Raw genomic sequence first — 26,473 nt, 5'->3', positions numbered from 1 at the left:
TATTTTCGGCTCTATAGGGATGCGTATGAACGTAACGTATCAGCCCGTTACGTTAGGTAATACGTATATACATACGTTAGTTCAACCATTAATGCGCATGCTTATATGTCAAAAAGATACATTACGTATACGTATTTGCTTGTACAAAAACTCTCTATTTAAATAAAAAAAATTAACTTATTTATTCAAATATCTAATTAAAACAGGAAAACTTTATTATTTCTGGAACTCTGTACATTCCACGATTATTTAAAGTTGCTGGTTCGTTGATCTTCTCAAGAATATCAGTATGATCATACCATAATGCATCCCCTTTATTTGGTCATTTCCACGAATTAAAGTTGCTGTTTACCATAATACTAACAAACGCCTTATTTTCTTCTATTTCTTTTATTTTTCCCGGGTAGTGTTGATCTTCATAAATAACAATAACATGGTCAGCTTCTTTTAAATGAGATTTGTTGAATGTTGGAACAATAGCTGGAATGCCATCACCACGATCAGATTCCAAATTTAATTGCGCATCAGATACAGATGTTTCAGAATCTGAATTTTCCTTGAAATTTCGTTTTGTTTTTTTTTCTTTCAGAATCTTCTTCTCATCAGAATCTGAATTTTCCTTTTAGTTCCGCTTTATTTTTTTTTCGTGCAGAATCTTCTTTTCGTCTCGTTTTCGTTTTCGCTCTTGCTTTTCCTGTTCTTTGAATTCTTTTTCCATTTTTTTCTTTAAATGGTATTGTTTCCACTGAGTGGAAGTTGCAACAGAAGGCAACTTTTCACTGACTCTTTTTTTCGTTTCTTTAGAACATGGTGTGTCTGGCTAAAACAATACCTTCTTAAATGGAGTAAAAATGTTTCCAACAATTGGTATATATTTTTCAGGCGATTTTTCATGGAGACTCTGTTGTAAGTTTTCTAAAGTAGTTGTATCGTTAACATTAAAATCGAGTTCAACAACTGCAACATCGTCACCTGGTGGATTATTATTCGTATCAAAATGTGGTTGTGGATCTTTATCTGTATTGCATTTATCCATGCTGTTCTCCTTGTTATATGAATGGTCTTCTGTTCTTGAGATTTGAGGGCCGTTTAATTTGGGAACAATAAATGTGTTGAGTTGTTTTTCATTTTTGATCTTCAGCCAAACTTGAAAAAGACTTAAATATTGAAATTTCCGTTCCACGTACCCGAGTCTGTTGCATTAAATTCTTGTAACAAGCCAGGGTCAATGTGGCTCTCTAACATTTGTTGAAATGTTTATTCTTGTGGAGTTTCTTCTAATTATTTGACTTAAAATATTTTTGGTAGTTGATTGCATCGGCGTTGAATGGGCACAAACCGGCAGTACGAAAATCATTCAATATAATTTTTAGAGTATTGTATAGTAATGAGTCAAATGACTAGAATATCCATCAACGATAAATATAATTGGAAACTTATTTTCCACAGCCCAAGGATAAAAAACGTTTGTTATATACTCATAGAAAGTTTCCTCGGTCATCCATCCACTTTCACTTTTACCAATTGCAAATATTTGACATAGAAGCAGATATACCCGGTGGAATTCTTTCATAAGCAAACATCACCATGCTTGAGGCAATGTTTCCTGCTGCGTTTGCTGTCATAAGAACAGCTTCCTTTGGGATTCATTTAAAAAGCCGACTCTTCTGCATTGAATACTCGTCTAAGATTATTAAAAATGTCGTAATAATTATTCTCCTCAGCGTACGATTTAATATCTCTAAACCAGCGGCGTAAATTTTCATCATTGACAGATGACCTCCTGGTGGTTAGGTTTTGCGCGACTCTATGTGTCAACTCTGGGTGTCTTTGTAGAAAGCAAGAATACTACTTTTTGCCAGGTCTTTCATTTTTTAAATTATTTTCACGTTTGTTAAGTTTAAAAATTAATTCTACAGAATCAATGAGCTGAAGCTTTGTTGCTGGAAAACCACGATCAGAAATATAAAATAACCATTTGACCAACAGATTTTCTTCATCAGAGGTTAAATTTGTAGCAGGTCCCTTTCTTCATTTTCTAGGAGGGTATTTACCACTTTTTTTCCTATATTAATATAGTTCTTGGGATCCCATATTTTTTGCTTATTATGGCAACAGGTATTCCGTTATCAATATCTACCAGGGCTTGACGTAATATCTCATTAGAATAGTTCTTCGGCATTGTTAACTGAAATACAAAGAAAATCTAAATTATTAAACAAATATTATTTTTGGACCCACTAGCTGACAAATGTTAGTAACCAATATCAGACATGGGTGTCAGCTATTGGTACATAAAATTATAAAATTTTGGTTGCATTTAAAGGATTGTTCACGTGCTTCCTACTTAAATATTCATTCAAAGTATAAAAACATCTGAAACCTGATAGCTGACACTAATGTCACTTACTGGATACTAGCTCGGATCCTTTACCAGTAAATGACACCCCCTATCTAACCTTACTTTATTAACATAAGGTAATTTTAACAACAAATAGGTACATTTATATTACTGTTAAATGGATTTACACTAAAAGACTTACCCTTTAAATACACATTAACGCCACACACCCAATTTATATGAACTATTTTCTTAGCGGTTTTATCAACCTTAAAATTTATTTTATTGGCGCATTGATGCCAACATATTCAAACTATTACCCAAGGAAGCAAAGACCGCCAATACTACAGACTGTACTGTTTCAAATAGTCTTAGTACATAAATAACAAATTCCGGTGTCGCTTACTGGGGTACTGTCAGCAATGGGAGCCACTGCCTTAACTGGCAAAGATGTAGCGACAGAAAGTTAGGTATACTAAATATGATAAGATCTCAACGAAATAAATCTGATAAGAAGTAATGCTACATATATGTTACTGTATATAACATTAGGTTTGGTAGAAAATAAAAAAAGTTAAAATAAAAATATAACATCAACAAGGGCAACCAAATTCCTGTAGTTAGTTGTATACCATAAATCACAAGTTTTTTTTAATCCTTTATAACCGGTGTATAATTAAAAAGACCCTTTCGGGCTACATCACAACAGAAAGTTTTCGTACTAACAAGTCCATCAGTGCATTTGCCTGGCATAAGTATTAAACTTCATTCACAATTATAATAACTGACTTATGCAGAATTTAAAAGTATCCCGCTGATAAAGTCGACGCCATAAAGAGATGTGCCTCTTCAGGTAAATAGTAAAAAGGGCCGGCTTAACGAATTTTATATTTTATTTGGCATTTACATTACATATTTAATTTAAATAAATATCTGGATAATTAATGGAAAAAATACGTAAACTGATATCTTATTCAATATACAAAATCAACAAATGCAAAAGTATTTTTTTATTTACTTTGTACTTTAAATGTATTATTTAATTATTAGAAGGCTAATCTAAACTTGGACATAATTTTTAATACCTACAAACATTTTAAAATAACATTTTCTTGTATATCTAAATTTAAAATCACTTTCTTCTTCAGTATTAATTAATAATTATGATTTCCCCTATCTACCACTTAATATTTTATAAGATTATTGATTAATAATTTTATGTGATGCACAACCTTTAATGAAGAATAATTTTTTTTCGTGAAAATATGAATAAAGAAATTTATCATTTTTTGCCAACTTTTTTAGACATGAAACGGAAAAGTTAAACTTAATAAGTCAACATGAATAAATATGAACCTTTTAAAACAAGTAAATCGGTACTCACCTGAGGGACCGCAGACGTTCGGATACAATTAGCGTCTCATTGTAAAGACAATGACGTCGACTTTACTAAAGTAACAAGACATTTACTTCACACAGACACTACACATTACTCCCCTGAATTAGTGATAAGTTATAGTCTAAAAAAATCGTTATGAAATTGACTGGCCAGTTGGATGTGAAAACCAGTGCCAATAAAACACAAAACACACACACACACACACACACACACACACACACACACACACATACACACACTTTCTGTAGGACGGTGTACAGGCCTTCCCAGGTATTATTAAGTTTCGTAAAAAGTTCTTTCTTAAGTCAGAGATTGTATAACTATACTGGGTCACCTCTTTCGAAAGTTGTACTTTCGATGAGAAAGACTCATCTGACTCATGAAAGACTTACTCTTTAAATTTTCGATGTACGTCAGTGGTAAACGTTCTTCTTCGCGGAGAGGCAATCTTCCAAAAATAAGATCTTGAGGAAGCTTCATTTCTCTTCTGGTGATCATCATTAATGAAGAAAAACAAGTTCATGTTCGAAACTTTTATATACTAACAGGGATAGGGGAATTACAGTTTTTTATTCTTTTTGATTATCAGAGACAAAAATTGAAATGTATTGACAAACAGTTTATTGTGTTTTTCGACAATTCCGTCTGATTGTGGATGGAGAGACGTAGTCTGAATTTTCTTAATACACAATATTTTCATTAATTCTTGCTCCATGTCTAAATACGACGTGTCTTATGAATTCTACTCCAACTGTAGTCGCTTCTTGATTAGAAAGGGCTGCAATTTTAGGCGGTTTTGAAAAATAATCCATTACGATAATTAAGTACTTGTTTCCTCTTTCTGTCATCGGAAGTGCACCAAGTATATCCACTGCAAGTCGTTCAAAAGGCTCTCCTGAAAGATATTGTACTATTTTTCACCATTCCTTGTACTATGGCCTTTCCTATCGTTACATAAATCCCATTTCTTCACCAATCTTCTACATCTTGGCGACAATTGATTCAATAAAATCTTTCTCGAATTCTGGTGAATGTGCTTTTGACACCAAAAAGTCCTTTAGAAAAGCTGCTATGAAGTTCTCGCAACACACTTTTTATGTTCGATTTCGATAGTGCCACTTGTTAAACTGTACATACTACTTTGAAACTTTCCCACTTCTGGTATGGACCAATGGAAAGATACGGAGATTCTGATTGAGCCCAGTGGTCCTTTATAATTTCACTGTATTTGGTTATTTACTGCCAAATCTATCTTACTCCTTTATAAGCCATTCTGGTATGAGTTTTAAGTCATTATCTTTCTTTTGACTCTTTTTAAGATTGTCCAGGGTACTCGGATCATTATCTTCTTTCTGTTGAACGGTGGTCTTCCGGAGACTTACTTCTTCGGTTAGTTTCTTTTTTTCTTCAAGCTGACACTGCCTTAGACTTATAGTAGATCTCAAAAAAGTACAGCAGCGTGTGGCTAATTTAAGAGGAAATTCATTTAATAATAAATTAAAGGTAATGCATTATTATTAAACATACTTAAACAGTAATATACATTTTTTTAATGTTACTGAATTGATCATTTGCTTTATCTACCTTATTGTATTTGCTTTGTTATATTTACCTCTTGTTTATTTTAAATAAAAAATTATTTTCAAACTTCAGACAATCGAACATTTCATATTATTTGCGGGCATGAGCTTAAAATCAGTTTAAACAATTTAGGGAAGGCCGAGAATTAGAAAAAACAATGAGATGAAAAAATGCTTCCGACGATTACATACAAACTTTGTAGAAGAAATGTGTTAGTTACACTGAATGCAGAGAAACACTTTCCAAAACAAGCATAATATATGATTTTGTGGGAAAAAACCAAAAATAATAGACACTTAATGGAAAGGCATGATATGCGCTAGTTAAGACTAGACTAGACTAGACTATACTTTGTCTCCAAAAAATTAAACAATTGCATATGGAAAACAGAAATATTGTTTTCACAGCTGAGACGTACTTGCATTCGGATTGCATAAAGGAATACAATTGGAGAGATAATATTTGTAGCGGTCTGAGGCATAGACATATAATACGAGATAGAGTGATCGTTGCAATATTAGCCCGTTCCCCAAGTGCGACAGAGAAAAATAACGCAAACGAGAACTTTTAAGGTAGATTCCTCTTATTCTATTTGCTTGGGATTTCCATCTCTGGATTACTTTTACAAGTTAATTACCTGGCATTCTTTCTATGTGGCCAAGCTAGTTCAGTCTTTATAGACTTTGTCATGTAACAATGCCTGCTCTCTACAATAATTCGTCCACGTCATAGTTCATTTAAATTCTCCATAAACATTCGCAACAATGGGTTGGTCCAAATTCTTTCTTAATATTTTGCGCTTAAATATTTTTAATTGATTTTTCACACTGTTGAATTGGGTGAGTCCACTTTTCGCATCCATACGTAATCACTGGTCTAATTAATTATGTTCGAATCAATATCAGTGGTCAGGTAAATGGCTATGTTCTCGGAAAGAACCGCGTTGAGAATTTAATACTCGACGTTTCGGAACACATTTTGGAGCCATTATCAAGAATGATACGGTTCCGTTCGAGTTTGGGGTCTCAATCTGCCTACTCCCCTCACTCGTGACGTACCAGTATCGTGTTCTGTATAAATACAAGAACCGTCAAACGGCACTAAGGTCTCAATCTGCCTACTCCTTAGTGTCGAGTGACCACCAGTATTACTCTATGTATCTGCTTTTATACTCTCAGTATGCGCGGTGACCGTCTGAGCGCGAAGGGCGGGGTGTCGCTGAAGCAGCGATCGCCAAGTTGCCAGCAGTCATTTAGCTTCATCGCTCGTGTTCAAGCTGTTAGGCCGTTTTTGAATTTCAATGGCTTCCCGAATAATTCTCGATTTTAAGTGGCGGATAGGAACGATGGTTTTTGCTTTTTCGAAATTTATTTTGTGGTCTGTCTGAATGTGATGTTGGGCTAGGGCTGGCTGAAGTAGTATCCGAATGTTTGACAGATATAGAATGTTCGTTAATACGGTTGTGGATTTGTCGGTTTGTCTGTCCTATGTATGTACGTGGGCAACTGGAACAAGGTATCTCGTAGACACCATGGTCTTTATTGGGGATTTGGTCTTTTACGGATCTGAGAATATTGGACAACTTAAAGTGAGTAGTAAAGATGGTTTTGATGTTTAGAGGGTTAAGAGTTCTACTGATCTTGTCAGTGGCACCTTTAATAAAAGGTAGTGGGTTGATCCAACAGCAATTTTGTCATTTTCTTTTCTCATTGTCATTTTAATTAATTCTACCAATCCTTTTGGTATTCAAAATTCAAGCATAGCCGAATATAATGGAAGTATGGCAACTGTATTGTACGCTGGCTTAAACTCGACGATGTAATGTCAGTCCATGTCGCACTCTGTCGTTTTTTCCAATATTTGTCTGATGTAGATATGTGATCAATGGAAGATCTGTTTTTTAAAAAGCCTCTTTGGTAAAATCCTATTATGTATAATATACAAATTTCACATTTTGCACATTTGCTCAACTCTACATACTTCTAGCATATTCAAAAGCCAAGTTGGACAACTTTGGGGCCAGCTTATTACCTTTACCTTGCTTAAAAGACTTCAGTTCATTCATTCTGTATATGGATAGATGTATGTTGTCAAGTCAATTTACGTGGACTATAATTCAAGAATATGGTTGTTAGTTTACCATAGGCTGTTTTGAAATGAACTAATGTATTATAAACTTCAATGACAATGTCTATACCAAAGACCAGTCATGAAAGCCATGTACCTTGACTATTTCGAAATATTTTATTTTTTATTTTATCTTTAAATTTCTGTTTTGATTCCCCGCATTAATTTTTTTTTTCATTTTTCTGTAATTATTTAATTATTTTCATGTACGTGAGCTCTTTCTGTTGGTACTTTTATTTATTAGTGGGATGGTTTGAAGTTTTTTTATACATATTGGTATATACTCATTTTTTCTGCTCTTTTTCTAAAACATATTTATTTATAACATATTATTCTCATGTTTTAATACCAGTTTATCGCTAATACTGCATTACTTCTTTTATTTAAATACTCCCTCTATATTGCTAATAATAATTATTATATAAATTTTTAGTGTATCATGTGAACGGCGATGAACCTCTTATTAAGACACCACAAGGCACTGTACGAGGATATCATAAAAAATCGTTTGGTGGAAGACAGTTCTTAGCTTTTGAAGGAATTCCATATGCAAAACCACCTGTTGGTAATTTAAGATTTGCTGTAAGTACGGAGTATTTTGATTACTTATAATAGTGTAACAGACATGGTCTAGGTATTACCGAAATAAGTATAAAATAATTTATTAAAAGGTAGCAAAAGATAGTTTTGGTATAAAATGGTTTCTATGGAAAAGTAAGTAACTATGGATGACATCGGCCAGAAAAGGAGATGCTTGATCACCTGAAGAGCCGTAACTTTCTCGAAACTAGCTACTGAGCAACTAAAAGACCTAACATGATCGTATTGATATTGGTTTGATTTTTATTAATCAAGACCATTTACATCTGTAATTATAAGTATAAATTAAGAATAAAATTAGTTGCTTAATAATAGTCGCTTTAATATCGGTATGTATTTCTTCTATTGACCAAAAGACTTTTTATAACTTTGAGGTTATAACATCTTGATTGATTTTGTATGTCTTAACTTCAGGTTAGACATGGTTAATGTTACTACAAAATTAATATTTTATATACACTCGTGGACAAAATAATCACACGATTGCTTACGTTGATGATCAATTTTTCTTTTACTGCCTATCCTTTTCGGATTTTGGGAAATTTTCAAGGATTTTCGCAATTTTCTGACTACCAAAATTTTCATAACAATGAGGTCCGGCAATTGACACTGACACACACAACACATCAGTGATACCATCTGAAATAACTTATGGTTGCCTCCCTACATTCCATTTCTGACACCGAAGCTAACGAACATCTTCAAAAATGTTAGTGGTTTAAAAATTACGACCAAAAATATGAAAACGGTATCGAAGTTATACACAAAAACAACAGATCCTTTCACAATACAGGAGTCATCGAATGTTATTTATTCTATACCGTGTATCAATTGTAACAAAATATACATAGGAGAATCATCTCGTAATTTTCACAGTAGGGTGATTTCACATCGTAGTGATATAAAAACCAAAAAAATAAATGCATGTGCATTGGCAGAACATGCATTAACGTTGAAACATGAATTTAATTTCGAGGATTCCTGTATTTTGGCAAAGGAAAAGAACCATTCAAAACGTGTTTTCTTGGAAATGTGTTCCATAAAATCTAGTACATCGTGCATCAATAAAAAGTCTGACATAGATAAACTGAGCAACTCTATTGTTACTTACTGGAAAAACATCCAAAATAAAATAAATATTTACCTGTACATAAATTACACTTGCATGCATAACATGTTGCATACCATTAAGACATGTTTAAAAATTAAAAAGTAAATTACCCAAGATGGGCCTCTAGTATTTCTTAAAAATAAATATAATATTAAGTACACCCAATTACTTTTTAATCATAGGGTTTTTACTTTCTGTTCTTAATGTGTCAGAGTTAAAACACACCAGTAAAAGATGCAATAAACTAAGGTTTACTATGTGTACCTAAATTTTAAAAGTTTTAAAATGTATTTTATCCATTATTTTATATTTTATATGTGTGTTATTAATGTTGAGTGTCAATGCTTTTACAAATAATCTCAACGACTAGTAAGTTGCACTGAAGAATTGTAATATTTTATAAATATTTACATATTTTTCTTATTACAGTGTCTTGAAAAAGGAATAAAACCCTTCCGAAAGCTAGACAAAAAGTCAAAAGAGTGTTTCATTAACATCCCGGCCAATTTTCTGTCTGCAACCCTAATAAACTGTGTTGTTTGTATATATATATATATATATATATATATATATATATATATATATATATATATATATATATATATATATATATATATATATATTATATTTATATATGTTTTATATATTTTTTATATTATATTTTAAATATATATATATATATGTTTCGAAACTATCTTACCGATTTTTCTATCAGATGTCGCTATTGCGTCCATAACGAAGCCATGTTATTGTTGCTTCTAATAAGACACAGAAGATTATTTTTCACGTTAAGAACGGCTATGAATAACTATTCTGATGAGACTTTTTAAGTCGAAATACGTATCAATAGATACATAGACGCTTTGAACGTGAAATCAAATCTTTTCTGTCTTTTTCATTATATATATATATATATATATATATATATATATATATATTTAAAATAATTTACACATTAAAATTAATTATTATTATTATTTTACATTTTTTTAGATTTTGTTAAATAAAAAATTAAGTACAAGATGCTACAAAAAAATAGACTGCTATGGAAAATGTCCATTATGACCTGCTTTTCGATAGATCTCGACTGGACTATAAGCAGTCAACAGCGATATAGACTGTTTGAGAAACATTCGGAAAAACAAAAGATGAAAACCAACAAATATTTCAAATTTTAAAAATCTTTTTAATTGAGAAAAGACAGTTAAGATTTGATTTCACGTATAGTTCCTCTACTATTCGCTTAGACGTATTTCCTCCCTCTTCAAGCTTTTGATTTAGAAAACTAAGAAATTTTGAGATTTCTACTTCTGTTGAGTTAACATAGGAATGGTTAACTAGTACAAACATTTTTAATTTAAACTGCGTTAGGCTTTCACGGCCATCGTCTAACTTGTTAAACTGTTTGTTCGGGCTGTTAGGCCGTTGTCTTCTGAGATTAGTTCTCGACGTTTCGCCAACACTAGAGGTTGGCATCTTCTGGAGATGTTTAACATTTTTAATTTAGATTGTAACAATAAAATAGATAAAAATTAAAATAAATAAAAATTTTGTTGTCACTATTTAAGGAACCTGAGCCAGCTAATAAATGGACAGGACAATTAATTGGAAACAAGACATACATGTGTTTAGGATATATTCCTATACCAGGGATGAAGGGATTTCTAGGTAAATAAAAATTGTTTCTTAATTTATTCCCTAAAACAAAGGGGGATACGTTTACAGAAAATAAAATTTTTATTGCACTATTTTAAGGTTCTGAAGATTGTTTATACGTATACGTTTATGTCCCACTTATAAATATTAAAGGAGATGAAAACTTAGACGTTGTTGTTCATATACATGGTGGTGCCTATCAATTTGGTTCTCCTTCGTATATGGCTAAACCAGATTTTATAATGGACCAGGATGTAGTCTATGTCACATTTAATTACCGTTTGGCAATTCTAGGTAAGTTGTTAGACATTTATGTTTTTAGCTAAATCAACAAAAATACTAGGATTTAGGATTTGTGACCATGGTAGAATATAATAAGTTTGAATGATAATTTCGTGATGAATCCAATTTATTAATTATTCACTAAGCGCGCTAACATTTTTGATTCCAATAAATCCCGCATGACAATTTTTTCAACAAGAATATCTTTTCCGTTATAACCCTGGTTTAACATATCGAAAGTGATAGTAAAAAACAATAATAATAACGCTAATTTACTTGGATTAAGAAGATATTAATTAATATCAGTGCTAGCAACATTATGAGAATCTGTAGTATAACTCTATCAGTTGCATATAGGAGGACTTATACGCTTGTTCAATTGAAACCCATGTTTGTTCAGGTTAACCTTCGAAACAATTGTAATCACTCAAATCATATTCTGAAATGTTAGTTATGTTTGTAAATGTTATAGCGGCTTCCCACGATCGGCGATTCTACAGATCATCGCGCATAGCCGATGAGCACGGACGGCAACGTACCGCAGACATAGCTCTTCTACGGTCCGTGACAGTCTGTGTAGGTCTCTACTTTTGTTTTTGCCTTCTGTATGTCGACATTAAATTGTCTCTCTTCTATTTTAAGTCTTTAGTCGAAATAGTACTATTCTTCAATTGATTTTTTATTCGGTTCCATACATCGTATATATCTTTCCGGTTCTTATGCTCTGGCGCCGTAGAATTTCATAAACTTGTTTCATTTTTATACAAATTTATTTGTATAATTGTATTTTATACAACAAAAAAATCAAAAATAACTTTGTTCGTCCATTAGATGTTTTAAGCAAAAAAGTGCAAAACAACTTTGACAACACTACAGACAACTACTCATGTCAGCGAATGAACAACTTGTGACTTGCAATTGTCTGTTAAAACAAGAAAGCGCTTGGATCGCGTCGCACGGGCATGTACCGCACCTTTGATTAAGTAAGTTTTGGTAAGTTTTACCCTTCGTATAAACTCAGTAGTTATCTCAGTTTTCATTTGCTTATGGTCAATCTTCCGCACTTGCTTTATTCCGAGGTATTTATACATATACATACCATGGCCTCGATATTCTGGCCGTTTTGCATATTGAATCCACCGGGTTGAACCTTTCCTTTGATTTATATTTAAGACACGGCATTTGTCAAGGCCGAAGTGCATACTAATGTCATTAGAGAAATTTTCCACTGTTTTCAGCATCTGATCCAGGTGGTATCGAGTAGAAACCAATAGTTTTAAATCATCCATATACAATAGATGTTTTTCAGTAGAGTTCAGTAGCTGGGTTCATCGCTAGACAAAACCACAGTGGGCTCAACGAGTCTCCTTGAAATAGGCCCCGGTTGAATGCAATATTTTCACTTTCGATACTTTTTCCACCAGGTATTTGGAGGTGATTTTTTGTCTTCCAATCTGACATTATATGTTTTAAAAAGGTCACTATGTTATCATCGACTTTATATATTTTTAATATATCTACAAGCCATTCATGCGGCACTGAATCAAACGCTTTCTTGTAGTCGATGAAAGCAGTAAAGAGATTCCTTTTTTTGCTATATGCTTGGTTAGAAATGACAGAGTCGATGTTAAGTTGTTCTTTTCAGCCCATGGAACCCTTAGCGCACGCTTTCCGTTGAGGCTTTATGATATTGTTTAGAGCACAGTGTTGGTAGATACGCCGGGCTACACAGAATGTGAGCAATTAATACAGAGTTGGAAGACAAGTAATTGGGCGATATTTGGTTCGATCTTGGGTGTTATTTTGATCTTTTGGTATTAAGTAAGTTGTTCCCTGGGTTAGGAAAGATGGTATTTTCTGCGGATTAGAAATACTGTAATTAATTAATGCTGATAAGCACTCATGAATACTCCAGAACTTCCTAAGCCAGAAGTTCTGAATGACATCTGGTCCAGGAGATTTCCAGTTAAGAAGCTTTTTGATAATTGAAACTTATTCAGTAGTAAAGGGTTCGTAGGGAGCAGTAACGTAGTGTTGGCAGTTGTGCGTCGTATCTTCGATCCATCCAGCATTGGTGTTAAGAGCAGCTGGTGTCGAAAGTTGATTTCACCAAAACTCATGCATTTATTCTTGGCTTGGGTACGATTTATTGGCACTTTCTGCAGTAGAATTGAGTTTCCGATAGAACGCCTTCTCGGCATTCTCAAAAAGCATATTGTCGGATTTTCGTTTGTTACTAATTTTGTATCTCCTTAGTCGGCCTGAGTAAACGGAAAGTTTTTGTTTTAATGTATCCAGGCACTGTTATGCTGTGTTGTTTGCTGGATTATATTGTGAGTGTCTTGTGGTGGTTATCATTATTTCTTCAGCTCTTCTGATTACTTTTCTACTTGTTTTATATCTCGAACATATTCGGTGATTTGACCAATGCCCCTACGTAGTGCTTCAATTTTAATTAGCAAAGTGCAACTCTGTTATCTGTCCTTTCGATATTAGTAACCCGTCGTGTTCTGATCTTAATGCCCATAACATTAGCGATTGCTATTGCTGCATGGTAATGCAGCATATGCAAATATTCTAATGTATGAGCTTCCTCGATATAATTGGGAGGACTTCAGTGTTCATAAATTGTAACAGCGCACCCAGTTTCTTACAAGAGTTTATTTTTGGTAGCGGTGGTCTGCTAAGTGAGTTTGTTCCATTAAACTCTTGTACGGCACGTGCCATTTCTCTTCATGAGCTATGAAAATATTCATAACCGTCGATTGTAATGAGTAATTATTATTAATAAGTAAAAAATAAATTTGCTTTTTACCCAAATGTCCCAATATAATTTTCCTCGTATTAATTTTAAATTCTAACTCATTTTGTATAAAGATAATGAATTTATTAGTCCTTCTTCCTTTTAGGATTTCTTAGTACTGAAGATAACGTAGTATCTGGTAATAATGGCTTAAAAGATCAGGTTTTAGCGCTAAAATGGATAAAGGATAATATCAAATATTTTGGAGGAAATCCAAATTCTGTTACAATTACCGGACTATCTGCAGGAGGATCTAGCGTTCACCATCACTATTTTTCTCCGTTATCGAAAGGTAAATTCTGCTTAATAAATTAATACATATAATTTGAAAATTTACCTAATACAGATAGTTGAAAACTAAAATTTGTTAATCTTGTCAGTTATTAAAATATTTAACACGTTGGAGTAAAAGTTTTATTATACAGCTTGCAATTTTTTTGGTATAAATTATACGAGATCCCACTTTAACATTAATACTTTAAACTGATGCCAATTTCGATTTTACATCTGATTGGTTCTTTGCTAATTACTATTATTTTAGTTTTCTGAGATGAGAACTGTCCTTCTCATATCGATGTCTCTTCCCTTAACCTTTGCTCTGCGGTTCTCTCTCAAATTTTCATTATGTGCGACATTTACTTTATCTCCCTATAGTTCCTACAGTTCCAAATTTCATTTTTATATTTATACAATGGATCTATCTCACACTCTCTCAATGCTTGGGCATTCTTTCTTCTTCATAGATCTTACTCAACATTTGCCACAAAATATCAATCTATTTCTCTCGTAGAGCCCTTCAAACCTCAACAGGTGTTACATCAGGCCCTACTGCCTTACCATTCTGTATCTCCTTTGATTTTCTTTATTTAGCACCTTTCTAAAGTACTCATACCATTTTTGCTTTATTTTTACATCGATTTTTAACAGTCTTCCATCCGCACTCTGAATCTGCCACACGTGGGTCAAGTCCTTTGATGATTTGCCCTTTGGGTTAGCAATGATGTATAATCTTTTTATCTCATCAAGTGTTTCTAACTCTTTATACAGCTTTGCAGACGATTTTTCCTATGCAGTAGCTACAGTGCGCTTTTCTTTCCTCTTTGCTACCTGGTATATATCCTTATCTTTCTCTCTTTTAGACCTGTCATAAGTTTTTCTAACCTTTTTGTTCTCTCTTATCTTCTGTTACACTTCATCGTTCCACAACCAAGTTTCTAGATCTCTAGAAGACCCTTTACCAGATGTTTTTCCTAAAACTTCCTCTTTCGCTCCCATCACAACTTTATTGTTGGCTTCCCACTAGTCATTAACTGTATATTCTTTTCCAAGCTTTTTCAGCACTCTTATCTTAAAGGCTCTTGACAAATCCTTATCCTTTAGTTTTACTACCACTTAACTTTCTGGTGTCTGACTTACTTTCCTTTCCGCCTCACCTTTATCTTAGTGTCCTCTATCACCGGTCGGTTTTGACTAGCTACACACTTACCCTTTATCACTTTACAGTTGGTAACCTCTATTGGCTGACTTCTTCTACACAGCACAAAATCTATCTAATATTCCCTTTCCCTGCTACTATAGGTGACAAAATGGTCTTCAGTCTTCATAAAGAACGTATTACTGACAGCCAAATTCCATGCCACTGCAAAGTCAATAATACTATTTCCTTCATCATTTCCTATTCTTATCCATAAACCTTCTTGAATTCTTTTTTATTTCCGCTCTTTCCCTACCAATATGTCCATTCGAATCACCCCCAGCAAAACACTTTTCGTCTACAGGAATCTCGATCATCTCGCAATCAAGGGCCCTCCAAAATTCTTCATTTTTTCCTATTCTTCGCACACTACCTATGGGGCATAGGCACATATATAATGTTTACGTTGGTATTGCCTGTATCATTATTTAAACTGTCTGAGCTGCTAAAGCTCAATGATGAACCACAATACGTCTGTCAAGATGTTAATGATTTACTAATGTGTATTATTTGACACAGTATGTTCCAACAAAAATTTGACCCCTCCCCCAGAGACTAAGAAATCAAGAGTTTCTTTATAATTTAAAAAAAAAGTATGAGGACTGTATTACATAGGAATATAAATATAATTTCACTGTATGAGGACTGTATTACATGGGAATATTTCAAATAAATTAGGATAAGTAGTAAAGGGTTGTATAATTTATAGAAAGTTAAGTTTATCAAAAGTCTTACCAATACTTCTGCTGCACACACACTCGCGGTATTTACAGGCTTTCACTCGCGGTTGTTCTTTATACAGGGAAGCTGTACGGGTTACCAGAGGAGTGGAGGAGTCTTTTCATCTTTGATTAGTACAACATCACCTATTTTTAAAGGATCAGTAGCGATGTTCCACTTACTCCTACTTTGGGTCATATGCTAATATTCCATCGACCACCTTTTCCAAAAGGTTTAATGAATTTTCGAGATATGCTGAAAGAGGGAAAGATGGTTTTGTGGTATTTCTGAGAGATTTGGTTCTGGTGGACTTGTGAGACTTTTTCCTACAAGGGAGAGTCCGAGCGTTAACACTGAGAGATCATTTGAATCATTTCAGAGCTGAGTGATAGGTCTTGAGTTTAAAATGGCTTCGATTTGACAAATTATTGTATAAAAAACTTCAAAGGTAAAACAAAGATTTCCTACAAGACGATAAAGATAGTATTTGGCACCTTTAATCTGGCAGAAGGGTTATGAGATACTCCAACTTTAAAACAAATACGGTTTTCAAGTCCAAAATTATTGATCCTCTGCGAGAAGTTCTTACTTTAAAAGAGTTCGTTTAACTTAAGAACCTGATTGCAGGCACCATAGAAATTAGTAGCTTTGTCTGACCATATAATCTCGGGAGCACTCCGCCTTGCGATATATCTTTCAAGGGTGAGAATAAAAGCATCAGCTGTTAAGTCGGTGACAAGTTCGATATGTATACATTTGGTGGTCATACGTATGAAGAAGGCTATGTATGCTTTGTATCTTCTTCTTATGATGGCCTATCCAATTAATGAATGTTGGCGGCAATTTTGGCATACTCCTCTCGGTCTTGTGTGGCTCTAAAGAGTGCACGGGCATCGAGGTTTGTCCAATCTCTTATGTTTTTAAGCCATGAGTATTTATTTTTCCGATGCTCCGTTTTCATTCTATCTTCCTTATATGACCCAGATAAGCAGTTTTTCTTCTTTTTATTATTGGCAGTAATTCTCGTTCTCTGCCCATTCGATTTAATACTTCGACATTTGTTGTGTGATCTGTCCAGGATATTTTAAGTAGTCATTTAAATACCCACATTTTAAAGGCCTCCAATCGGTTCATCACATTGGCCTTTATGGTCCAGGTTTCTACACCATATAGCAATATGGAGTAAATGTAACATTTTACAAAGCGATATCGAAGCGTTAAGTTAAAGCTGCTCTTGGGAGCCTAAACAGGTACTAGTTCCCCGGGTCAGGGACCACCTGGAATCTGTGGAGGGCAGGGACTGATTCATTTTCCCTGATAGGACTGTCCAAGGTAATCCAATGAGTTCCTACCCACTACCCCATACTTTGTATAACAGGGCCTTTCTAAGATGAGAGGATCGGATTATGAAAAAACCTCCGTAATCTACTGAGATCTTTTGGAAAGGTCTTGTTGAGGGAACACGATCGGGATGGAGATCTGCCATAAGTTGTGTTGACTTGGGTGTCATTTGCGTCTGTATACGATTTGAAACATTATTTGCTGTATTTTTCGGGTAACTATAAGCGGGAGAGAGAGAATGTCTATTGTTAGCGGCAGTTCACAGTAGAGAGAATACCTCTGTTCTAACGAGAGTCAACAGGGAAGAGAAGAGAGTACGTCTGCTGGTAGCGAAACTCAGCGGGCAAGAGAGAGTCTTTTTCGTTTTCTATCTTACAACTCCCTGTATTTCTGAAGGAGAGGGGTTGAAGTTAGAGTAAAAAGGGGTTGGAGTAGGGTAATAATTGTACACTTGTGGTAGAATGATAGTAATTCATACAGCGAAAAAATGACATATATTTCGCATGTGAAATACTGAACAAGATAATTATCAGATTCCAATGTGTCAGTGACAACCGGATCAATAACGTCTTTTAACAAATTTAAATAATTTGTTCCGTTGAGATTTCCTTCAAGAAATAAAGGTCCAATAACGTTATTCCCTAAATTGCCAACCCATACATTTAATTTCTGAGGTGTTTGTGTATGTTTCTCCGTGAATAAATGAGGATTACTGTTATACCAATAACGACAATTATGTCTATTTACTTCACCATTTAACATAAAAGTACACTCGTCGGAAAACACGTATTGTACAATCGATGTTGGCTGCTATTTATGATTTAACTAAATTCTTCACAAAATTGAAGCCGACGATCAGGATCATCTGTGTTTAATTGATGAAGTAATCGTATTTTATAATGTTTAAATTTATTGGATTTTATAATTCGATAAACTAGATGCTGATACATCAGATGCACGAGATAGTTGTCTGATAGACTGTCGCTTATACATTTGTAAATTACCCAATACCGCCACTTTAACTGCTTTATTTTGCACTTGACGGTCTACTTCGTGCTTTGTGTTATTAACGTCACCTACAGCTTCAAACCTATCAGTTAAATGTTTAACGTATTGACAATTTACGTTTTTTTCTGGGTGGTTCGTATTGAAGATCCTTGCCGTAGTCTTAGCACACTGATTATTCCCATAGTATAGCTTAACTAATTCTATTCTTTCTGCACTGTAATAACCCATTTTTGTAAATCTTTACAATAATATCTCTGATTGCTCAGTCGTTGACAAATCTCAAATCAAAGGTAACCTGGTAAAGACTAAAAAAGATAATTAGGATACATTATCCTAAAAAAAATCATATGAAAAAGTGATATTTTTACAAAAAAAAAAAATTATCTTCAACACAGTGGCGTGTTGATATCGGCTGATTAAAGTATTGTATTGGAGGTGACTAAGAACATATAATTAGTTAATTTGGTGAAATTTTATGTTTTTCTTGTTAATACTTCTTGTTAAATAAGAAACGTTACTTGTTTCTTTGGATTTAACCAATGAATTAGTTAAATCCAAAATTACCTTTAAATTTATTACGTAAATAAAAAAAAAAAATAAAGTGTCGTATAGTGAAAAAAATACCTTTCAAATAATGTGCTACTCGACCACACTTGCTATTTAAAAAAAAACTGGGGGTTGATGCGGGCAGTAGGGGGTTACATTTGAGGGCATGAATTTTGCATAAAAATTCGCCGCTCCTAATACAAATTGATGTGTTTCCTTAAATTTTGAAGAAACTCTTGGTTGCTGAGTTTCTGGAGGGGGGTCATATTTTCCTTGCAACATACTGTATTTTTCTTGTTTTTTTTTGTTAGGTATCTGTTATTGTTAAATATATTTATCCGAATTGTATCTGTATATAGTGGTTCAGAGTGGTTTTAAAGAGTTTGATAAACAATTGAAAAAAAAAAACAATTACTTTTATTGAAAAAAAAAAATTAACATTATTTAAATTTAATAATCATTTAAACAACTTAATCTTAAACACATCATGAAATCAAGTAGTTTTTTGTTAATCTTCATATATTTTAGGTTTATTTCATCGGGGACTTTCTCAAAGTGGTACTGCTTTCTCTCCTTGGTCTATCGTAGAATATCCATTAAAAAAAGCAAATGAAGTTGCCGGTCATCTTAATTGCAGTAGTGATTCTACCAAGGATATGGTAGATTGTCTAAGAAAAGTTGGTCCCGTAGATCTGATGAAAGCCATGACAAAACTATTTATTTATTTAGACGGTATTCCTCTTATAGTTTTTGGACCTGTAGTAGAAAAAGGAGAAAACCCATTTTTACCTGATCATCCTTATAAGTTAATTAAAGAAGGTAAAATAAATGATGTACCGTGGATTACTTCAAATGTAAAAGACGAAGGAATTTTTCCTACAGCCTGTAAGTACAATATATTTTTTTTTAATCGTTATCATTATATTTATATTTATGTGTCCGTTGGGTCGGCTTTTTTAATTACATTTCTCCGTAAGTTTTTAACTTGTGTCGTAACGCGGAGCACACTAGTTCGCTTCCGAAGTCAAAAAACCCTTTTAATTAAATACCAGTTCACTCCGAAGACCGTATACTCGTTCGCTTCTATGGTTAGGCGAATTAAGTATTTATCTACTAAGTTCTATAAAAATTAATATCGGCAAAATTGGTTCTGTGTATTTTGTAGATAGTGGAATTATATTATTTCGATTCATCGAGTTGGAATCTATGGAGAGGGCATCAAGTGATTAAAAACGACCTCGCCTCGGCCATATTGTTATGATCGTTTTGACAGATCGTGTATTATGATTGTTTACGTTTGTTGTTTTTCGAATATTTTTAGTTTTATAATACTTTTATAAAAACTGTTATATTATATTGTGATAGTGCATAATAATGGTTTCTTGTTCTCAACGTAGTTGCAGTAGCAGAAGCAATGTTACTAAAAAATCTTCAGGATAACGTTGCACAGGTTAGTATACAAATATGTAAACAAAGTGATGGCCCGTACTTCAGAAAATAAATTAATAGTATTCATAAAAAATCTTATAAGTAAGGTAGATCGTGTTATTCTTGAGAATACTCAAATATCTTCATCATAAATATCTTAAAATTTCTTATTAATTACTGCAACATAATTATTTTTATTTCTACACAGTATTTCCATTGTGATATTCGGCAGATATTCAATTTTGTTTTTTTAATAAAAACTTTTCTAACTTTGTTAATTGAACTAAATTTTTAAGTGTCAGTTAATTTGTAGTTATCAAATATATAAGTTGTCTTCTTCTTAACATGCCATACACCAAAGTGCGTAGGCGACTATCTCATTACTAGAATTCTGTTCTTGGCGGCGTGGCACAGCTCGCCTGCATTGTGTATTCCTGTCCATTCTTTAATATTCCTTAACCAGGATAATTGTTTGCGGCCGGCTCCTCTCCTACCTTCGATCTTCCCTTGTAGGATTAACTGTGGTATTTCATATTTTGCTCCTCTCAATATGTGCCCAAGGTAACCAATCTTGCGTTTTTTAATTAATTCAAAGAGTTCTCTTTCCACGCCGGCTCTCTTAAGGACGTCATCGTTTCGAACTCTATCCACCCAAGGTATGCGCATCATTCTTGTCAATGACCACATTTCAAATGCTTCAAGTTTGTTGATAGATGTTTTTTTCAAAGTCCACGTTTCCATGCCATAAAGCAAGATGGACCATATGTAGCACTTGACCATTCTGTAGCGTATTTCGAAATTTAGGTTTTAATTACATAGGAGCGGTCTGAATTTCACAAAAGCTTGTCTTGCCATTTGTATTCGGGTTTTTATCTCTTGTTGTGGATCCGATTGGTCATTGATAGTGGTGCCAAGGTATTTAAAAGTTTTCACGCGTTTTATGCGATCGTCACCTATGCACCTATATCGGGTTTTCTGGAGGGTTTCTGCTAATGACCATATATTTCGTTTTCAAAATGTTGATTTTGAGGCCATATTTTTTACTTATGCTATTCACCCTATCAAGTAATAACTGCTGATCTTCCAAATTATCAGTTATAATCACTGTGTCGTCCGCATAGCGTAGGTTGCTAATTGGTATGCCGTTCACCTTAATGCCTAATTCCGTGTCTTCTGATGCTTCAGCAAATATATTTTCAACATAGAAATTAAAAAGCATCGGAGAGAGTATGCAGCCTTGGCGGATACCTTTCCGGATTTCAAATTCATCCGTATTTCATCACATATAAGTTGTATAACGAACGTATTTCTTTTTTTTTATTTCATACCATATATTCATTTTACCCTTTAAAATATTATTTATACTATTATCTCTTTCAGATACAACTTGATATTTGACTGTATTAATTTATCTTTATGTATAATATGTCGTGTTTTTAGTGTTGACTGCGGGATAAATAAATCATAGTTTATTAAAAATGTATTGCACTTTTTTAGATTATGATTAGATCTTCTGAATAACTAGTCATATTTGTATAGCAGTTTTAATATTATTGAGTCAGGCCCTGATCCCAGAGCCATATTGGTATGATCGTTAACCACACCTACTGACTCCGTTTTTAATAGCTTCTCCATAGATTCTAACTCGATGTTTTAATTATACTCACTTCATTTTTGTTCCTATTTTCAGAAATGCTAGTGATTGATTTAGAAATTTTATTAGAAATTTTGATCTGGCTTATGAATTTTGTTAGTTATTTTAATAATAATTCTGTTTTTAAAAATTACTGAAATAATTTGCGCTAATTCGAAAATATATGAGACAAACAATACAAGTGTAAAAACATTCCCTATCCTTACACAATTAAACAAATATAAATTAAAACAAGACTTTTATTGTGCTATAATTCTAAATGAAATACGTTTGACTAGGTCAAATCTATCAATTCTATTTTGTTTTAACTGTGCTATTTTATGATCAAAATTTTTTGACGCTCTCGAGGTACTTTTTGGCACACTTTTTTGGTTTCAGAAAACTTCATATTTTTATAGAAGTGTCAATTTAAGTATATTTTAAAACTTTTAAAACATGCGGATGAAAATATTGCCGCTTTCAATAACTGTCTAATCTCCGCTTCTGAAGCAAATATTGGACAAATACCAATTTCTTCCTCGCGTAAAGCAACACCTTGGGGGAATAACAGATATTCTCTGGCTATATATCAAAGTAAGGTAGTATTAAACAAATATCGCAGAGATAGTACTAAAGCAAATCTAATCAACTTATAAAACTGAGAGCCAAATCTAAGTATGTAAATAAACAAAGCAAAAAAGACTTTTGGAAAAAACCCGTCTTATCCATAAATACTGACACTCCTTCTAGCAAAATTTGGAAAAAAATTAACATACATGACAGGAATGAAAACTTATTCAAAAATTTCTGCCATACTTATTCAAAACAGCAGAGTCACTTGTTGGCAATAAATTGTTTACATCCTGGGTGAAAATTTTCATAAGAAAGCAACAAATAGACTTACTTCAAAATGGAAGCTTCGCATGTATATTAATCTAAACTCCAGTTTATCTGATACCAGAAAATCCGATCAAATTTTTCTAAATATGCCGTTTACATTACAAGAATTATTAGACACATTGTACTGTTGCAAAAATTTAGCTACAGATCCAGATAACATTCCCTTTATCTTTTTTAAAAATCTTTCTAGGCCTAGTCAAGCTTAACTGCTTAAAATTTACAATTTAATATGGACCAAAAAATCATTTCCAAATTTGTAACAAAAATCTATAATTATTCCTGTTAAAAACAAGGCAAACCTTCAACTGATCCAAATTCCTACAGACCAATTTCTCTCACATGTACAATGTACAAACTTATGGAGAAAATAATCAATAAAAGACTCCTGTAGTACGTAAAAAAATATAAAATAATAAATTTGGTACAATCAGATTTGGCACAATCACAAAACTCGAGAAGTATAGTCTATCTAGAAATATATAATATCTTCATTTATTAATTAATTTCTAACAAATAGAATCTTTAACGTAAGAGAAAATGGTAAAATCTCTAGGACTTTTAAACAAACTAATGGCTTTCCCAAGGGTAGGTATTTAGTCCTACACTCTTTCTACTTACTTTAAACGATATATGTAAAAAAATTAAGCTTCCAGTCAAGTTTGCACTCTACGTAGATGATTTAATAATTTTCTGCCGAGGAAAATACTTTGTTGCCACTTGCAAACTGCTTCAGAATGCTACTGATCAATTGCTTAAATGGACTTCAGTAAGTGGATTTGAGACTGAGAAGACAAAAATCATTAGGTTTTCTCGCAGGACAGCCAGTACTATAAATCCTAAAATTACCATAAATGGTACTTGTCTAGCAGCAGTAAAGAGTATACGGATTTTAGGACTCACATTTTTGACAGTAAACTTACTTGGAAATGCCATTTAAAAGATCTCAAAACTTGACTTCTTCTTCTTCACGTGCCATCTCCGCGACGGAGGTTGGCAATCTTCATGGCTATTCTGATCTTAGATGCTGCTGCTCTGAATAGTTCAATTGATGTGCATCCGTAGCATTCCCTCAAGTTACGCAACCATGAGATTCTTCTTCTTCCTACACTTCTCTTGTCCTGGATTTTCCCTTGTATAATCAATTGAAGTAGGTTGTGTCTCTCATTACGCATAACATGCCCCAGGTATTGCAGCTTTCGTGTCTTGATGGTTTCCAACACTTCCATTCTTTTGTTGATTCTTCTCATGACTTCGTTGTTTGTTACATGCTCGGTCCATGATATCTTCAGGATTCCTTTATACACGCACATTTCAAAGGCTTTCAACTTTTTAGCAGTCGACGCGTTAAGTGTCCATGCTTCTATCCCATAAAGCAGAGTCGAGAAAATATAACACCTTGCTAGCCTAACTCTCAAGTCCAATTTTAGTTCTCTTGCACAAAGTACCTTTCTCATTTTATTGAAAACTTGACAGTGCATGACAAATCTTAACAGATTAAAAACTCTCTCCAATCATCATTGGGGTGCAGACGAAGACTCCTGACTTCAGATTTATATATGTTTTATTCTTCTTCTTTAGGTGCAGTCTTCTTAGCGAAGGTTGGTGATGACCTCTGCAAAGTCTTCCCTATTTTGGGCTTTCCTTATTAAACGATGTTTTATTAGTTCTAAAAAAAAACTACTACAGTTTCATTTAAAAAAACTTCTTAAAATTAGAATATAATTTGGGTGCGGATTGTAAATAAATAACGAATTAAATTTAGAATGGAAACATTTCACTTACAAATGCATGGATCGCTTTTTCGAAATCGGCATTCACAATCCAGGGACTAAGAGCTAGGTTCAATAATTTTTTACACTCCTTAAACAATTTAAGGCAGTCACATATGAATTTGTAACTTATTTTAAAGCAAAAAGAATGCCAACGGCACACAGTGTCCATTTTCATGTGGTTGAACTGTAATTATTTGAGTAAACAATTTTGTGCAGTATTTAAAAATTCCATCAACATACATTTACTTTGTAAATATTTGAGTAAACAATTTTGTGCATTATTTAAAAGTTCCATCAACATACATTTACTTAAAAATGTTAAGTTGGATACACAAAAAAAGCAACCAATTTTCATACCGAATCATTTTTTAATAAAAATTGTTCTTTTTAACTGTTTCTCACTTTCACGGAATTCAATGAGTCATGTACTTACTGCACGCACTTCGTAATTTTGGGAATAACTTGTTTTCTGTCATTATAAATATTTTTTCTAATCAAATGTAATCTTTTTACAGTAAGAGGTTAATGTCAGTTCGTTTGATTTCGCTGTGTATCAACATCAATGATTTTTCACAAAAACCTTTCATTGCCTTCCGCTTAACACCATTAGGCTAGGTGCACACACATTGAATTTGGACGGTCGATAAAAGTTCGGTGGAACTTTTATCGATGATGTTTTGCACGCACACTACACGACATTTATTCGATGACGTTTGTTAATCCACAAGGAAAAGGTGGAGTACACAAAATCACAATGAACAACACAGAACTGCGTAGAAACTAGAAACACAGAGCTACGTACGTTGAGGAGTGTCCAAAAAACGCAACTGGTCCTCTGGTCGGTCGACAAAGATCGATGTGTGTGCGCGCGTTCATTTCGTACTATACGCCTTGGAACGACGGCAACGACTACGGCAGCCGTCCATACAATGACATTCATTGTATGGACGGCTGTCTTCATTTTTAGTTGTTTAACAATATTTTTGATAAATTTTCATAGTTGTGGTTATCACTTCATTCAACCACATTGTTACAAATATTTAGAGTTTTAACAAATACCAATTTTTTTGTTTTATTTCAAGCTTTTTATTTTCTTTCAAACTTTGTTTTTTTTATTCAAGTTTCCTCTATTTTTTTTCCGCTCCCCTTCTAATTTATTTTAAATTTTTTTCCTATATTTCTTCTATCTGATGAAGTTAGAACAAATGGAAGCTTTTGAGTTTGCTTCTTTCCTTTTCGTGCTGGAGTATCTAACCATATTACGTAAGTCGCAATAGATTTATTTGTAGCATTTACAGATATATTTTCAAAAATGTTAAATGATTTTCTCGGGTTTTTTCGATAGATCTTTTTTCATCGGTTTCGTCACATTTGATTTAGTATTTGATTTGTATGATCCTCTATTCCTTGAATGTTGAAAATTTCATTCTCTCTCGGGTGCTATTAAGGTTGCGTTCTCGATTTTGGGTATGTTTACAATTTTAGTACTACTATCTGTATCTATTATTATTACAGGTATACCATTTATCTCGAAAATAACTTCACTTGTTTTTAAAACTGCTACTTTTTTTTCTAAAATATTGTCTTGTTCTTGGTTTGGAGAATTTTCTACGGACGACTTTCCTGTAAATGCTAAAAAGATTTGTTTCAATATTTAGTAATCATCAGATTGAGTTTTACAATTATTTCGACATAGCTGTTTAATTTTGTAATTCCCAACTATTTCACAAAATTATTTATAAGAAATTGTT

The 26,473-nt window shown here is 33.3% G+C and overlaps 1 protein-coding gene across 2 annotated transcripts in view; it reads left to right on the top strand.

Annotated features, from left to right (window-relative positions):
• LOC140443677 (carboxylic ester hydrolase-like) overlaps positions 1 to 26,473 on the top strand; it is a 73,088-nt gene that overhangs the window by 22,614 nt on the left and 24,001 nt on the right. For both annotated transcript variants that reach the window (XM_072535051.1, XM_072535050.1), the window contains 5 exons: positions 7,882 to 8,030; positions 10,728 to 10,827; positions 10,915 to 11,109; positions 14,007 to 14,192; positions 19,518 to 19,874. In XM_072535051.1, the coding sequence (XP_072391152.1) occupies positions 7,882 to 8,030; positions 10,728 to 10,827; positions 10,915 to 11,109; positions 14,007 to 14,192; positions 19,518 to 19,874 (987 nt within the window). The remainder of the gene's footprint in view (positions 1 to 7,881; positions 8,031 to 10,727; positions 10,828 to 10,914; positions 11,110 to 14,006; positions 14,193 to 19,517; positions 19,875 to 26,473) is intronic.

Source organism: Diabrotica undecimpunctata, chromosome 6 (assembly GCF_040954645.1).
Source record: "Diabrotica undecimpunctata isolate CICGRU chromosome 6, icDiaUnde3, whole genome shotgun sequence".
In the NCBI taxonomy this organism is placed as follows: Eukaryota; Metazoa; Arthropoda; class Insecta; order Coleoptera; family Chrysomelidae; genus Diabrotica; species Diabrotica undecimpunctata.
The sequence above is the reverse complement of the archived record's forward strand: the minus strand, read 5'-3'. Positions and strand labels throughout refer to the sequence as shown.